This window comes from Vitis riparia, chromosome 1 (genome assembly GCF_004353265.1).
Source record: "Vitis riparia cultivar Riparia Gloire de Montpellier isolate 1030 chromosome 1, EGFV_Vit.rip_1.0, whole genome shotgun sequence".
Taxonomy (NCBI): Eukaryota; Viridiplantae; Streptophyta; class Magnoliopsida; order Vitales; family Vitaceae; genus Vitis; species Vitis riparia.
The window spans coordinates 1,153,930-1,169,571 of record NC_048431.1 but is presented as its reverse complement, the minus strand read 5'-3'; the positions used below and the strand labels follow the sequence as shown (position 1 = coordinate 1,169,571).

General features: G+C 31.6%; 3 protein-coding genes across 4 annotated transcripts; 1 reads left to right on the top strand and 2 right to left on the bottom strand.

Moving 5' to 3' along the window:
• Window positions 1-1,997: 1,997 nt before the first annotated feature.
• LOC117924053 (choline-phosphate cytidylyltransferase 1-like) lies at window positions 1,998-6,528 on the top strand. Of its 2 annotated transcripts, XM_034842607.1 has the most exons (8): window positions 1,998-2,146; window positions 2,753-2,866; window positions 3,250-3,345; window positions 3,910-3,952; window positions 4,496-4,651; window positions 4,759-4,839; window positions 5,770-5,880; window positions 6,038-6,528. In XM_034842607.1, the coding sequence occupies exons 1-8, from the start codon at window positions 2,040-2,042 to the stop codon at window positions 6,197-6,199; spliced, it is 870 nt and encodes a 289-aa protein (XP_034698498.1). In that variant the 5' UTR covers window positions 1,998-2,039; the 3' UTR covers window positions 6,200-6,528. The 2 variants fall into 2 exon arrangements, with proteins under 2 accessions (XP_034698498.1, XP_034698506.1); XM_034842615.1 differs by lacking the exon at window positions 4,496-4,651.
• An 865-nt stretch (window positions 6,529-7,393) lies between these two features.
• LOC117912306 (RING-H2 finger protein ATL73-like) lies at window positions 7,394-8,376 on the bottom strand. Its single transcript, XM_034826848.1, has one exon. It carries the CDS (start codon window positions 8,295-8,297, stop codon window positions 7,644-7,646), a length of 654 nt encoding a protein of 217 aa, XP_034682739.1. The 5' UTR covers window positions 8,298-8,376; the 3' UTR covers window positions 7,394-7,643.
• A 409-nt stretch (window positions 8,377-8,785) lies between these two features.
• LOC117912298 (polygalacturonase QRT3) lies at window positions 8,786-12,481 on the bottom strand. Its single transcript, XM_034826836.1, has 3 exons — window positions 12,310-12,481; window positions 11,990-12,214; window positions 8,786-9,997 (listed from the first exon to the last, which is right to left on the bottom strand). The coding sequence occupies exons 1-3, from the start codon at window positions 12,457-12,459 to the stop codon at window positions 8,954-8,956; spliced, it is 1,419 nt and encodes a 472-aa protein (XP_034682727.1). The 5' UTR covers window positions 12,460-12,481; the 3' UTR covers window positions 8,786-8,953.
• Window positions 12,482-15,642: the final 3,161 nt, after the last annotated feature.

Here is a 15,642-nt window from a genome sequence, read left to right as displayed (position 1 = left end):
GTTAGACCCATTTTCCTATCGACTGACCGCAATTCAAGAAAACTGCGTATTATTAATTTTATTTTAAATTAAATGCATAAAATTAATATTCTAAAATAATCAAGTGAAGTCGGATAAAATTATTGCCGACACATTTATTATTTTATTTATTTCAAATTATATTTTTTTCATCCCTATTTGATTGAAGAAAATGGAGAAAAATTTAGACCAACCATTTTTTAAAATAGTTATGGGTTGATGATTGTTTTTAAAAATTGTTCTTATAAAAAATAAAAGTATAATTGAAAATCTAAAATATTATTAATCAATTTTTAATATTTTTAAAATAATTTTTTTATTTTTTAATATATTTTTAATCATTGTTACATATTATTTGTATAATTATTATTTTTAAATAATTCTTAATAAATAAATAAAAATAATTAAAAAATATTATCTCAAAACATTATAATGAAAATAAAAAAATATTTTTGATTGCAAAACTTACATTTTATTTTATTTTTCTTATTTAAAAATAGTCACCAAACAGATTTTTAAAATTTATTTAAAAATAATTAAAAATTTTTTAGAACATATTTCATAAATTTTAAAATAAAATCAGTTTTTAATATTTTATTTTAAAAATAAGGTGATTTGCTATAAGCAATTTCAAATGTTTTTTAAAATAAAAACTTATATGAAAACGGTTTTTGAAAATGATTTTTGAAGTTTTAGAACATGTTTGATAAATTTTAAAATAAAATATTTTTTTTAAGAATTTACTTTAATTGCAAATGTCTTTTAAAAGGGAAAATTTTGTTTGTAAAATTTATTTTAAAAAATTGTTTTCAAGATAAGAGGTGAAAGTGGCCCAAGACCCAAAATTTCAAAGATGCGAGACTTAAAGGGTCATGGGAATTGATATTTTCAAGACAGGTAGAGAATGGAGACACTCCATGATTGTTCCTTTTTCCAACGCCATATGTCTCTTTCTTCACCAATTTTCTTGAATGTTGAAATCTATCAGAGATCAGTCTTTCTCCACAATTCATCGAAAAATGAAAAAATAAATTTAAAATTAGTAAATTATTTTTATATATTTTAAAATTTGTTACTTTTTAAAATAATTTTAAAATGTCTCAATTTATATTTATTTATTTAAAAATAAACATTTTTAAACTTATTAAAACGATTTTAAAAGCATTTAAATAAAAAAATCAAATTATTTTAAAATTCAAAAATTTCTCCAAAATATTTGTTTGATAATTTTTTGACTAATTTTATTTTAATTATTAAATTTGTTGAAACTTATATTTATAATATCTCGTATCAAAATTAATTTAATTTAAAACTTATATTTTATTAAATTTTTAGATATTTTAGACCAACAATCCTAAGTACTTTTCTTTTGTTCAAATTTTACTTTCTCTAGATCTTCAAATGTCTTATTTGAGTTGAAAAGTCCAATTCTTTCACATTTTTCATCCTAATTTTTTTGGCTGATTTTTTTTAAAAAATATTTTCCAAAATTTGAGGTAGTCATCTATAGGATGATGAAATTTTGTAAGCTATTTAACCCCACTTGTTAGAAGTTGACCTATTATTTTGAATTTAAAAATGATTTTTCCTCCCAATGTGGTCCAATTCAATTCAGCCCGTCCAAATCAAATCTTTGGGCCGTGCCCGTCCAATTCACTAAATAGGAAATAATTAAAAAAATAATTTTATAAAAAGTAATATTATTATTATTTCCGTATTAAATTATTTCTTTCAGTTAATTTTTTTAATACATTTTTTATTTAGGAATTCTTTATCAAACTTAAAAAAAAAGAAAAAAAAAAAAGCATGAGTGTGATTTGAGAAGTAATTAATCTAAATGTGATGGTGAGATTTTTTTAGCCACGTGGCATGTAATGCCAAGTCATACGAAAGTCATTTTAGCCACGTGGCATGTAGGTGCCCCGCCCTGCCCGTACAAAAGAGGTTAATCATTTTTCTCGTCCCTGTGCGCGCTGCGGGAACCATAGGAGAGAAGGAAGCAGCTTTCAGAGGGGGAGAAAATGGCGAAGAGTGAGGAGAACGGAAAACCGGTTCGTGTGTATGCTGATGGCATATACGATCTCTTCCATTTCGGCCATGCCCGCTCTCTTGAGCAAGCCAAGAAACTGTGACTCTCCCTTATTTTTTTATTTTTAATTTAAATTTTCTTTTGTAATTTCTTTTTCTAGTTCCATTTTTTTTAGGAATTCATGTATGTATGACTTGTTTTTTCATAATCCTAGAAAGAGGAACAACATGTGGCGTGATTCTAGGCTCTGTTTGCCTTGAAATTGAGTGATTGTACGTTATCTTGGTGGAGTTTTGAGCAAGGGTGTTAATTGGGAAAGGACTAGCAAGTTTGCAATTTTATATGTTTTGGAGAAAAAACCCTAGAAAGAAAATTCGCCTCTAAATGTTAACTATGTGAAGAGAACTAGAGATTGATATAGATCATGTGATAGTTCATGGGTGTCGTTTTTCTTTCCCATGAATATGTTGTAGCCTTTTTGTATGCCATTTTGCTCTTTTTGTTGATTTTTTTTTCCATTCTTTGTGAGACTATGCGTTTTGAGATGAGGTGATGATATTGTCCTAAGATCTTCATTAATATATCTAGAAAGCAGCCAAACAGGTTTTTGTTTTCTTTATTCTTTTTGGGGTTTTATGGTTATGGAATTGTCTGTGATTTGATTTTATTGAGTTTATCAATTTATTCTGGATGCATGAAATATAGGTTTCCAAACACATATCTGCTTGTTGGTTGCTGCAATGATGAAGTCACTCACAAATACAAGGGCAAAACTGTTATGACCGGCTCTGAGCGCTATGAATCTCTTCGCCATTGCAGGTTGGTTTATGTGTATATAAGTCTGTGTTCTGGTTTATGAAGAATTCTGCAGTTGTGCTGTATTAGCTGGGAAAAAAAATATTTTCTATTGAAAAAATTAAAAGATTATGTGGCAATTGATAGGGAAAAGGCATTTTTGGGATGATGTTGGTAGTTTGTTTTGAAATTTAGTTAGAACTGACGGACCATGTGAAATTAATGAAGTCTGCAGTTGCAATTTTTGTTCCGTATCTGTCGCTGAGTAACTCAGCGGAAATGGTAATAGGTGCTTTTGATTTGTTGGTAAAACTTTTGAACGTTACAATTTGCTTCATGAGTGCATATAATAAATTACTTTGAATTTCTTATTTGGAATGCACTGAATGGTTATCTATTTGATGCAGGTGGGTCGATGAGGTTATTCCTGATGCACCATGGGTGCTCACCCAAGAGTTCATTGACAAACATGAGATTGATTATGTCGCACACGACTCTCTTCCGTAAGGTTAATCAGCCCAAATAAACTACTTTCAATTGATTTGTAGTAAGATCTTATAGGATGTTCAAATGTTGGAAATTTCTCCTTGGTTCTCTTTTGTTTGGAATTGTAATTTTAGGAAAAAAGGGCTTCCGCCAATGTCAGTACATAGGTATGATCAGAATAAAGTCACTGCTAAAGGCATTTTTGGAAACTATATGAAATCATATTTAGACTTTGCAGTTCATAGCTTCGGAATAAATTTATCTTGTTCCTATCAGAAATAGGAAAAAACAAAGGAATTCAGTTTCTCTTGTTTGCATCTCCAATGACTTTATCTGTATTTCTTAAAACTTGTTTAAAATTATGACATTTTATAATTGGCTTAAAAACCTGATTTCCATCTTGTCGTTTTCTATCAGATTCTTGGCCGTTTCAGAGATGATTCCATCTGCCTGTTACGTATTGAACCTATGCACACAAATTTTGTAGATAGAAAATTTGTTTTTCCTATGTAGTTTCCAAATACCCAATTTGAGTGTATTCTTAAATATGTTAATTGCTCTTATCTACTCTAAAATTTCAGTTATGCTGATGCAAGTGGAGCTGGAAAAGATGTCTATGAATTTGTAAGTTGGAATGACACCCTAATTTTGTATAAATGCTTTTAATACAACTTGGATTTTTTTTTTTAAAACTTACCTTTAGTTAGTCTTTATGAATATGTCTTGACCAAACTTGATAAAGTATTTTCCCATCCTCGTGGGTGGGAATGTAAATCAAGTTCCACTTTCTAATTGGAGCCATATATTTCATTAAATAACAGGCCATTTTGTCTTTACTACCCCACTTCAGTGCTACTTCCTTTTGGCTTGCAACTTGATCCATATAAGTCCCTTTCGATTAGTGATGACAGGACCCCTCTTCATGGTGCATTACCCCACATCTCATCTGGTTTTCTCTCATCTTATCACCAATTGGTGCTATGTCCAACTTCCCTTGGATGTGACAAATTTGGTATTTTGTCTTTTCCTTCTGCTATCTTATGCAGAATATTCTGTTTGAGCTACAAAATTTTGTGGTTATGTTTTTTCTGGACTGCAAATAATTTCCTACCGTAGAGCATCATTGGTTTTAATTTAAGATGTATGCCACATAAATCTCTATCTCAGGTTAAGTCCATTGGAAAGTTTAAGGAAACAAAACGTACAGATGGGATCTCTACATCAGATATAATAATGAGGATTGTTAAAGATTATAACCAGTATGTGATGCGTAACTTGGACCGTGGATATACAAGAAAGGATCTTGGTGTTAGCTATGTGAAGGCATGGTTTTTCATATTTGATCCTCATAATTTATTCCTTTTAAACATTATTCAAGATCCTGTTTGACTTCTTACTTGCTCGACTCTGATTTGTGTCTCTTTTATCAGGAAAAGAGGCTGAGGGTGAACATGGGATTAAAAAAGCTGCACGAGAAAGTGAAGAAGCATCAAGAAAAAGTGGGAGAAAAGGTATGTTTGTTTTCATACCAAAAGAACTTGAACTTACATCATGCATTTTTATAAAAATATATCATTATCTCTGTCTTCTTAGTACATCAAATATGATATCTTAACTTTACACCCTTGATGGTAATATTTGATTTGTAGTCATGGTCCTCACAGGAGTCAAACCCTAATCATGCTTCATCAGAGACTATATTGTGTGCCCTATAAGCTTCATTTTAAAGTCCCATGCTCATGAAATTTATTTTGGCACCTGTCTGAAAAGAATTCATGAGATTAAAACTTCACAGCTTACAGGGGCTTGATGATCATCTGTATTCACCACCAAAATTTTGTGCTGACCAGCCTTTATTCATGGGTTTAAGAAATGCCCCTTCCAAAAGTTCCCTAACATGAAGATTAATGGACTTTCCCCAATAAATTGTACTTGTGAAGTAATCAATTTAGTAAACTTAAAATTTTTTCTTTCTGCATTTGGTTTGCTTGTACTTGCCTAATGGAAGTTGATGGCTGAAATATAGTCACTTTTTTCAAGAAATATGGAGCTTCTCAAATTATTTATTACTTTGTTCAATTCAAGTAAGGGCCCAATTCAAAAAATTTTCAATGATGATGAACTCTTTGGGTTCTATTAAGTTCATGAATATGGCATCATATTTCACATTTAATTATGTACCAGGAAGGCCCTATGGTCCTTCCCCGAATGGATATTTCCTTTTGATGGTGATGTGGCACATAATCAACTTGAAATAAGTAATATTTCTAGTTAAGTATTTCTTCTGCACCTAAATGGCATATTATTGAATTGCTAGCCAAAAGTTGCAATGCTATCACTCATTAGTTCCTGATTCAGAATATGACAACCAGCTGGTAGTTAAATCAAGTGATGGCCTATGGAAACTTCATGGGTATGTTTCTGGGCTGTGAATGTTTCAGATACAAATAGTAGCCAAAACTGCTGGTATGCATAGAAATGAATGGGTGGAGAATGCTGATCGATTTGTTGCTGGATTTCTTGAGATGTTTGAAGAAAGTTGCCACAAAATGGTGAGCTCTTCTCTCTCTCTCTCTCTCTCACACACACACACACACACACATGCACACTCAAAACATAGGTGCTTCTGTGAACTGGTGTCCTTTGACTTCCACATTCATAGATTGTGGTTTTTTGCATTTGATCATACATTTTTGTGCTTTTATTCAGGGAACGGCCATTAGAGATAGAATTCAGGAGCAACTAAAGAGGCAGCAGTTAAGAGGGCTCCTATATGACAAAGAGGATGATGATGACGACGACAATGATGATTACTTCTATGATGACAGCACCGAGGAAGAAGAATACTACGAGAATGAAGATGAAAAATAAGCTTGGGCTCTACTACTTGTTCATGGTCTTAATATAAAAATAATTTAGGTGCACAATCAATAGAGTTTAGTATTGCAGAAATAGGGTGTTGACTTAGTCTGCAAAAAAAACACAGCTTGAAGTTCGAGTTCTGACTTCTTTATACAATAAATAATGTATTTTCCTGTTATTGTCCAAGATAGGAACTTGCCGGTTGAATCATGTTTAGTGAAAGATGTTTATGGAAAATGAAAAAAACCAGCCCAGCCGGCGTGTGTGAGTGGAGGTTGATCAGATTTACTTTGTCAAACATAGATGTTATGTTACAATTTGTTAACCCTAGAACACTAGATTTTTCACTCTGCAATGTCTTTGAGGCCATTCTACCATCTGATCCCTTTGGTTTTCAGGGATTATTCAGCTATAATGGTAACTTTTATGGAATGATTGATTGGAGATGCCACCAAGGTCTACAAAAAAAACAAAAAACAAAAAAGGCAGTTTGCAGGCAAGGATGGTAGTGCTTAGGGTCCAAGGATTAGCATATATTTATGCAAAAGAAAGTGAAGAGTTCTGCAATCATATCAGTAAAGTTACAGAGACCCCATCACTAATATTCCAACACTGGCATGCTTGTGGATATGGACACCCACCTCAAACAAAACACGTCCAATCTAAAAGCAAATTTTGGTCTCCCACCAAGCACCAACACTTCATCTGAACACATAATGGATGATCAATCAGATAATGAGTAACCCATTTGAAATCTAGGGCAATGGGGATCAGGGACGTGTTGTCATTGGGGGCAATACTTGGATAATAGTCACACCATGGAGATTGTCACGTGTCCCAACAGAGTTCTTCATGAGCTTCTCCGAAATTCAACAAAGATTTTCGAACCGTGAGGAATTGAAGTTTTTGAGTTGGGGTTAATCAAACTTCCAGGTCTTGTTGCCCAAAGGCTGCCATCCGATAAATTCTTTTACTACCCTCCACAGACTTGGAGTCGTAGTGGCTTCACCTTAAGCAAGCACAAGGCAAAAAGTGTTTTCATGTGTTTCTTCAAACTCCTAGCTCAATCAAAAAAGAAAAACAGAACTTTGAAATCCCCAAGTTCTACAATTTTTCTTTATCAATGGAAAAATGCTGTTTTTTGACAGCAATTAATTGTACAAGACCCAGCTTCCAGAGGGGAGAGCAAAATTTCTAAAGCTGTAAGAAAAGAAACTGAACGATAAGTGTTTACTCCGCTGAAACAGCAGCTTAATTCACTTGCATGAAAGGAAATTAAAGGATTACATACTGAAAGTTGAAGAGTCACAGGGCAGTGGGAGCCTCTACAATTAACTACATAGCGAAAGAATGAGAAGAAAAAGAGAGGTAAACAGAGGGAAAACAGTACTAAACAATTACTCAAAGTTGACAAGACCATGAAGCAGAGGAAAACACTACTTTGACTGAACGTTTACAAGGTTATGAGAGTTTCTAAAGAGGGCAGAGAGTCATTGGACTTGAGTTGATTCCGGCAAGTAGGGCAGGAGGAGTGAGAGAGCAGCCACTTGTCAATGCAGGGGACATGGAACCAATGGTTGCATTTAGGAAGCACCCTTATCTTCTCCCCATCTGAAAAGTCTGCCAAGCAAATAACACAGCCTGAAGACCTTGATGGTGAGCCAGAATTGGAGTAAGTTGAGGTTGGCAGAGCTACCATGTCCTTCTTCTTTAAGCCTGAGTTCAGTCTACGTGAAGCGGCCCACTGGACTGGCTCAGTGAGTGCAAGGCGTGTGCAGCGGACCACACATTGGAGGGTAGAGTTGAGGCCTAAAGCGCAGACCAAGAAGCATAGCATGGCTGCTACTATCACCACAAGGTTGAAGTCCAGAGTGGATGCTTCATGGAGCTGCAGAGGAGGTGGGGTGGAGCTGGGAGTTGGGGATGGAGGTAGAGCCTCAGACATGGCATGGGAAGAACTGAGCTGAGAAGTGATCAACAAAGAAGGAAAGGTGAGTAAGAAGACAGAGATGGAGAAGGCACTCAAGGGGAGACATAGTACACACAAGGAAAAGACCAACAAGTATGAGTGCAGAGTTGCGGTAAGATGATGGGAAAATGGTGTCATGGGATATGCTTACTTGATAATCCACTGTCCTCCATCCCTTTTTTTTATGCGCTTAAAAGAGGTAGAGAAAGAGAATGAGAAAGGGTTCTTTCTCTCTCTTTCTCGCTCTCTCTCTCTCTCTCACACACACACCCTCACCCTCGCTCTCTCAAAGAATTTATCCACTGCAATTGGTTATTCATCAACTAGTGCCTACCTTTTGTGATAAGGAAAAGGAGAACTCTCCCACCATCCATGGTACCAGGCACTTCACAAGTTTGACTTCAAGCCACAGCACTCAAATTAATAACGATACCAAACCTATGAAAGAGAATGAGGATGAGAATATTATCTCATTAGCTACCAAAATTTCTTCTTAGTTGGGATGACATGAGCTAGCTGAGATTCACTCTTAAGTAGGATTTTGAATAATGGAACCTGAATCATTGAAAGTTCGACCCGGAAAAGTCCCATAGTGTCAAATTTGTCATCATGAACACATCCTCATATTTCATCAAAAATCTCTAGAGACCCATCTTCATTGCAATTATCTTCCTCTGAGAGTTAAAAGATAGGAAAATTCGAAGTCATGTGCAGGGTCCAATGACCATGAACATCAATATATTGTAATAACATCAAAGATTCAAACATCTATGAAAGAGATCCTATTTTGATCTTCACTGCTCAACAACAATGGAAACAAGCCCTTGAATAGGATTCTGGCTCTCCACAACCAGCATATTATTGGACACATTGGTCACTGAATGAGCTACAAACCCAGACCCCCCTTGACCGTAAACCGAGTACTGAAAATGATTGATCCGGTTTGGGAACAGCAGCAGGGAGGAGAAATCTGCAACCCAGTGAGTCCCATTTCCGGGAATTGTCAATCTCGCCACTGTCGATTTCGGGCTCATCCCAATCGCATTGTTTCTGTCCACAACCACCTGATCAATGTCAGTGAACTGACCATCTAGCTCAACAATGGCCTTCATGTTCGAGGGGTTGCCATTGAACATATTATCAACAATGTTGAGACCTCGGACATGGCCTTGGACTGATTTCAGAACCACATTTCCATCTCCAAGGAAGAATCCATTTGTGACATGAACTTGACTTGGATCTTCCATCACTATCCCATTGAAATCCAAGTAACAGTTGCTGATTCTAGTAAGTGAGCCACCTGCCTTCACCAGTATCCCAACGCCTCCAAAGCCCGTAGCCTTGTTATAGCAGTGCACCCCAGTGATTATATTGGCCTGTCCTCTGAGTAAAACTCCAATGGCAGCTGAGAAGATGGCGACATCAGTGACTGCATTGTCGTTGCCAGCAAGATCAATGGCGGTGCCAGAGAAGTCTCTCTCGCCCCTGTCCCCGCCGACGGTTGAATGCTGGCCGAGAAAGGAGGAGGAAATGAAGTTCTCGTGGCCTTTCTGGACTAGAATTCCTTGGGTGGTGAAGTGGAGGAAGAAGCAGTTGTTGATGCGGATTCTGGCGGTGTCTATCATGAAAAGACCACCTCCGCTGTTGTTGGAATCGAAGAGGATATCTCTGAAAGTGATGTCTTCATAGTAGATCGGGTTGTTTTGGGCTTTGATGATGGGGAAATCACCAGGATTGATGGAGGATGTGTTGAGTTTATGCGAATTTGGTGACCATAATTCAATGAGATGCTCATCGTCTGGAAATGTGTCTGATGCCCGCAGAGTCCCTTGGCATACCTAATTACTGGCCGGGTTAGAAGTTGGAATGTTTTTTCATGTACTTTTAAAATGTCGTACCACATAATAAGTTAAATATAATAATAAATAAATTAATAAATTAATTTTTTAATAGTTAAAATCTTCACCAACTATATTCAAATAATTTCTCTCTCCAAATATTTCTCTTTGATGGATCTTCATAATCTATTAGCCTATAACCTATGATGTATATGACTCCAATCAATGATACAAAGGATGGTGTTACATGCCAGTTGATGATCAGATACAAAAAGTGGTAATATGTATTAAATGTAAAAATCTTTAGATATATGATTAATTACATATTACTAATAAGTTTTGAATTTGACTTAAAGTTCGATGATGATTTTAGAAAGTATTTTTAGTTTAAAAAGTATTTTTTTTAAAAAAATTAAATATTTGATAAAATTTTAAAAATACTTTTAAATTTTTTTAAAAACACTTCTAGTGTTGTAAAACCACTTAAGGACATGTTTAGTATCCGAAAATGAGAAATGAGAATGAATATTTTGTTTCTATTCCTATTTGTCCGTAAATAATAATAGATTTAGTAATTTCAATTATTGTGTTTGTATAACATATAATATGTCATGTTTGAATGGTAATTTGTTCCCATCTCGAGGTTAAGTGAAAATAAGAATAGAAAAAAAAATGCTAATAATATTCATACATATAGTTTAAAAAAATTTTTATTTTTATTTTAAAAAATTCTTGAGAGCTTTATTTTGAATAATTATTCTTTATTTTTAATACAATAAATTAATTATGATTTTATAAGATATTAATATCCATATTTTTATAATATTTTTAAAATATATAAAATCATATAACTAGTATTAGAAATTATTAAATTTGAATTATTATTATTATTTATTTTTAACAAAATAAATCAATTAATGTTAATATCTATATTTTTATAATATTTATAAAAAAATATAATTTATGATTGTATTATATTATTAATATTCATGTTTTATTAAAAACTATTTATTTATATTAAAATTTTATTTTTATTTTCAATAAGACGTGGATTAAATTCAATTTACATTATATAAATTGGATTTACTTTACAAAATCAAAATTAAAAATTATTTTTAAAAATAAGTTATTTAGAAAAGTCTTTGGTTTTTTAATATTTGAAAAATATTTCTAAAAATAATTTGTAGAATCAAAATACCTTATAATTTGGATGAATTAAAATCCTACATATAACGAAATTTATTTTCATTAAAATCACTTTTGATTCCATACCTATAATTATTTAAGTTATCTAAACACGAGAATAAAGGAAAAAATAAATAAGATATTCATTTTTACTTCTCGTTCCCATGAACTAAAGATGATCTTATAGTGAAATATTTGATAAATAATTTTCTTGAAAATACTTTCAAAGGAAACATTCTCATCAAAAACCCTTCGAGTAAAAGCATTCACTAATGCACTTTTAATAAGTTTTAAAATAGCATTAAAATCCAATAAGGAGAAAGAAGGGAAGGAAGAATTAAAATAACTTGCAAGATTCATAAGACTATTTACTTATTTTAACTTTTATAAATCAAGTCATTAATATTATCTTTATGATTTGAATTTTTAGTTTCCCTCCAAAAGTTAAAACTTCAGAGAGAGTGAGAATAAAAGTGAAAAGTATCCGTATGGATGCGCTCCCATGCATGAAAATACTCATCAGACACGTGGCACAAACCCACAAGCAAAGTTGAAAAGGAAAAGAACAAAAACAATAAGGCTTCACCAACCTCTCCAAGTCAATGACTGTAGATTCACGTAACGGCAACACACAGCAAACCACATCTTCCCAAGAAAGTAAATACTAAATAGAGATTGAAAGAAGAAAACCATTTTGTATTTATTTTTCTTAAATTTTTTTATCCTTATTTTTGGATTAAAAAAAGAAGAAGGAAGAATTAATATAGAACTAGATGAAGAGGATGACGGAGAAGAAGGGAGACTGACCAGAAGATTTCCTCCACCAGCCGGAAACCTAATGGGTTTGCTGATCTTGTAGTTTCCACCCTGTAAATCTATGACCACACCACCCAAATCAGTGATTCCAGGCAACATCTCAACCCCATTTCGAATACTGAAAGCATCAGCCAAAGCACTGAGTATTGCATCACTGCTCTCATTCACCCCAGTTGGATCAGCCCCATATGCAATAGGGTAGAACACTCCCCCATTCTACAAAAGAAAAAAAAAAACCATTTACCAAACAACCAACTACAACACCCAGAAGCAAACATGGGTGAGAAAGAAAGATACAAAATTATCATCACCTGCGACCCATCTAGTGATGGAAATGGAGGTAGTGCTGCATTCTGAAGCCTGCTTTGAAATTCCGAGAGCTTCTGGTGGATTGAGGAAAATGTGGGTTTGTGTAGTGATAAGAGTAGCAGGATGGATATTGCCCAAGAGCCTTTCATCATTTCTGGATGCTTAAAGAATTGGGTGAGGGTGACAGTGGTTGGAGCTAGCCATTTATTGGGTCTGTTTTGAGCTTGGAAATGGAAAATCAGTAGTCAAAACCTTTGGCTTTGTGCCCGTGTGGTACGAAGAATTAAAACTTTACCTTTATCCAAAAAGGGTGAATCTAGCTATCTTTGGTTTATTTATTGAATTCATGGATTTAAATTTTTTAAAATTTCTGAAACATGGAAGGATTTTCATTTGTGAATTATTTTGGTTGGGATTGGCATGCATGATAATCATTTTTTATTTTTTATATTCAGATAAATGTAACATGTTAATATTAATTAACATAAATAATTGAATATATTAATAGTAAATGTAGTTTAATTATATCGATTAATATCAATATGTTATTTTTAATTAAGTAAAAACATAAAATATTTTAATATTTTTTATTCAATAAAAAAATAAACCCCACTTAAGTAAACTTTTACACCATTGATATTAACAATTGAGTTGAATATGGATGGAATTCTTTAAACATAATCCTTGCGTGAATTTAATCAAACAATTTGAATAATTAAATTAAACTTGAATTGAATAGTTTTACCCGATTTGAGTTAGGTTCGAGTCAAAATCTTGTTTAACTTTTTTGACTTGGTGCCAATTTAAGTTAGGTTCAATTGAAGGACTTTGGTAATATGATTCCACTATATTTGTGCACTATATAACTAGAATTTTATTTTCAAATATCATTTATTAGTAGAAATGAATTTAACAATTCCTTTAGTGGGTCAGGATCGTGCCCAATGCCAGGGAAGGGAAGATTATGATATGTGCCAAATTTGAATTACTAACCACTAAGAGCACATTTTTTTCCCATCTCCATCAAAATTATGTTGTTTTTGGGGATTTTAGCACTCGTGGAAACTTAATGGAGAAGGTTCCTTTTAGCTTATATTCTCCGTCTAAAAGCATACGAATCATTGCATTGCTTTCATCGATCATTTACAAATTCCCAAAAAAAATAATATAAAAATAAAAATAAAAAGATAAAAAAAAAAAGAGAGAGAAAAAGAAAAAAGAGGTGAAGTGCCAAAAAAAGTTGAAACAAAAATTAAGATTAATATATAATAATAATAATAACTCATTGAATACAACAATAGATTTATTAAATATAAAAATTATTAATTAAAATTTTTTGTTAAACCATTTTTTTTATTTTATTAGTATGAAGTGCAATTTTATTGTCTAAGACAATGCTTATTTTTGTTGTCTCTAAAATCTAAATAAACCTAAATTCAACTTAAGTATGAAAATAATTTAATATCATTAGTGTTTAAATTGTTTATTTATTTATTTATTGATATCCAAATGTTGTAAGGGTTAAGTTGTTTTTATTTTTATTTTTTATTAATATCTTAATATTATGAAATGTTAAATATATTTATTTTTACCTGTTAATATTTTAGTGACCAAGGGATAAATAATTCCACTTATTTACCTACATAATTATGAAAAGTCTATCACATATATAGTATCAAAAGTTTTCTCTCATTGTAAGGATTTTCAATAGGATAAAGGTAACAATTTTGAATTTTTCCATGGATGAGTGTGAGTGTGAGTGTGAATTATTCTTAATTTGAATTGTTGATTTTAATGGATATGTGGATGAGTGTGAATTATGCTTATGAGTTTTAATTAAAAAAAATTATGGGAATTAAGAATAGTTTTTTCTATTTTATTGCATGGTAAGAGAATGAATTTTGAAAATTTATAGTAAATTTGTTTTTAATCAAAATCTTATTATTTTAGCATTGTTATTTTTATATTTGAATAAGAAATTTATGAAAATTGCATGGTAATAGTTTTTTCTCCTCCTTTTTTTTTTTTTTTAAAAATTTGTAGATAAAGAGTAATTTATTATCTGAATTAAGTGATTTTTAAATAACAAAAATTTGGACCTAATTTTTTTTAAGAAATTAACAAAATATAACTTATTTTAATGATATTAGGTTTTTTCTTGATGACAAATTTGATAATTTATAATAAATATATTTCTTATCCAAATGATATAAAATTAAAATAGATTGATTTGTTTTTAAGATAAGAGTTATGTAAAAATTTTTAAAAATGTATTTGATTTTATTTTGTATAAGAAATTAGGTTTGAGCATTGTAATAAAATTATATTTTTAAAAAGAGAAAAATTTACTTTTCCATTTTAAGATTAAAAAAAAAAAAAATTTTAATTAAAATGAATTTCTGTTTTAAAAAAAATAATTAGCTTTAAAAATATCTTTTAAGTCTTAAAACAAATTCTTCTACTACTTTACTGTTAAAAAAAAAAAAAAAAACCTTAAGGTTATATTTGGTTCTTGAAAAGTACAAAGAAAATAAAAAAAATATTAAGGAAAATGATTTTCTTACGTTTGGTTGTCCAATAAAATATTCTAAGGAAAATTAAATATAATTAAAATTAATTAGAAACTTATGCATTTTAAAATTATTTAATCTTTATATTGATGAGTTAAAATAAATAAAATAAGTTTGAAATAACAATTAAAAATAACTTATCATCTTTAACTTTATTTTTTATTTTTATTCACTTTTTCTTTCCTTTTACTTTTCCTCTCTATTTTATTTCCTTTGCATTTTCCCTCAAATTTTCCGAGAATCAAACATAGCCTAAATTTCGAACATCGAACCCTAAGCTCAGTCCAATCCAACTAAACTTAAATTTAATTAATTTATTCAATTCCCCTAATTTAAATTTAACCCAACTAACCTCAATTTTAAACTTAAAAAGACGAGAGATCGAGTTGATATAAGATGAAGTTTTAAATTCGAATCAAACTCGAAATAGGTTGGAACTCGACTCAACCTATTTGGTGTAATCTTACCCTAGGTGGACATCTTATATAAAATTTTAAAACTTGCTTAACCAAATTTAGGTGCCGGCAAATCTTTGCATGACTCTTCCTCTTGAAATCTTCACATTTCTATATGGGTGTTTTCAAAGTGATTAGGTTCACCAACCCTAACCGCGCCTATAATGACCTAATTTGAATTTCAAGAATAAATTGGTTATGCTTTCAACATCAACATCTCACACTTCCAAACATTGGCTCCTGCCATTGTTATTCTACCTAGAATTTGTTTCTTTCCACCTTCCTTTTAAAACTCAAAATTAATGCTAGT

Coding starts and splice junctions, on each gene's coding strand:
- LOC117924053 (XM_034842607.1), top strand. CDS start 2,040: ATGGCGAAGAGTGAGGAGAACGGAAAACCGGTTCGTGTGTATGCTGAT. Junction 2,147..2,752: donor CTTGAGCAAGCCAAGAAACT/GTGACTCTCCCT, acceptor CATGAAATATAG/GTTTCCAAACACATATCTGC. Junction 5,881..6,037: donor AAGAAAGTTGCCACAAAATG/GTGAGCTCTTCT, acceptor GCTTTTATTCAG/GGAACGGCCATTAGAGATAG.
- LOC117912306 (XM_034826848.1), bottom strand. CDS start 8,297: ATGACACCATTTTCCCATCATCTTACCGCAACTCTGCACTCATACTTG.
- LOC117912298 (XM_034826836.1), bottom strand. CDS start 12,459: ATGATGAAAGGCTCTTGGGCAATATCCATCCTGCTACTCTTATCACTA. Junction 12,215..12,309: donor CATCACTAGATGGGTCGCAG/GTGATGATAATT, acceptor TTTCTTTTGTAG/AATGGGGGAGTGTTCTACCC. Junction 9,998..11,989: donor CTGGTGGAGGAAATCTTCTG/GTCAGTCTCCCT, acceptor GCCAGTAATTAG/GTATGCCAAGGGACTCTGCG.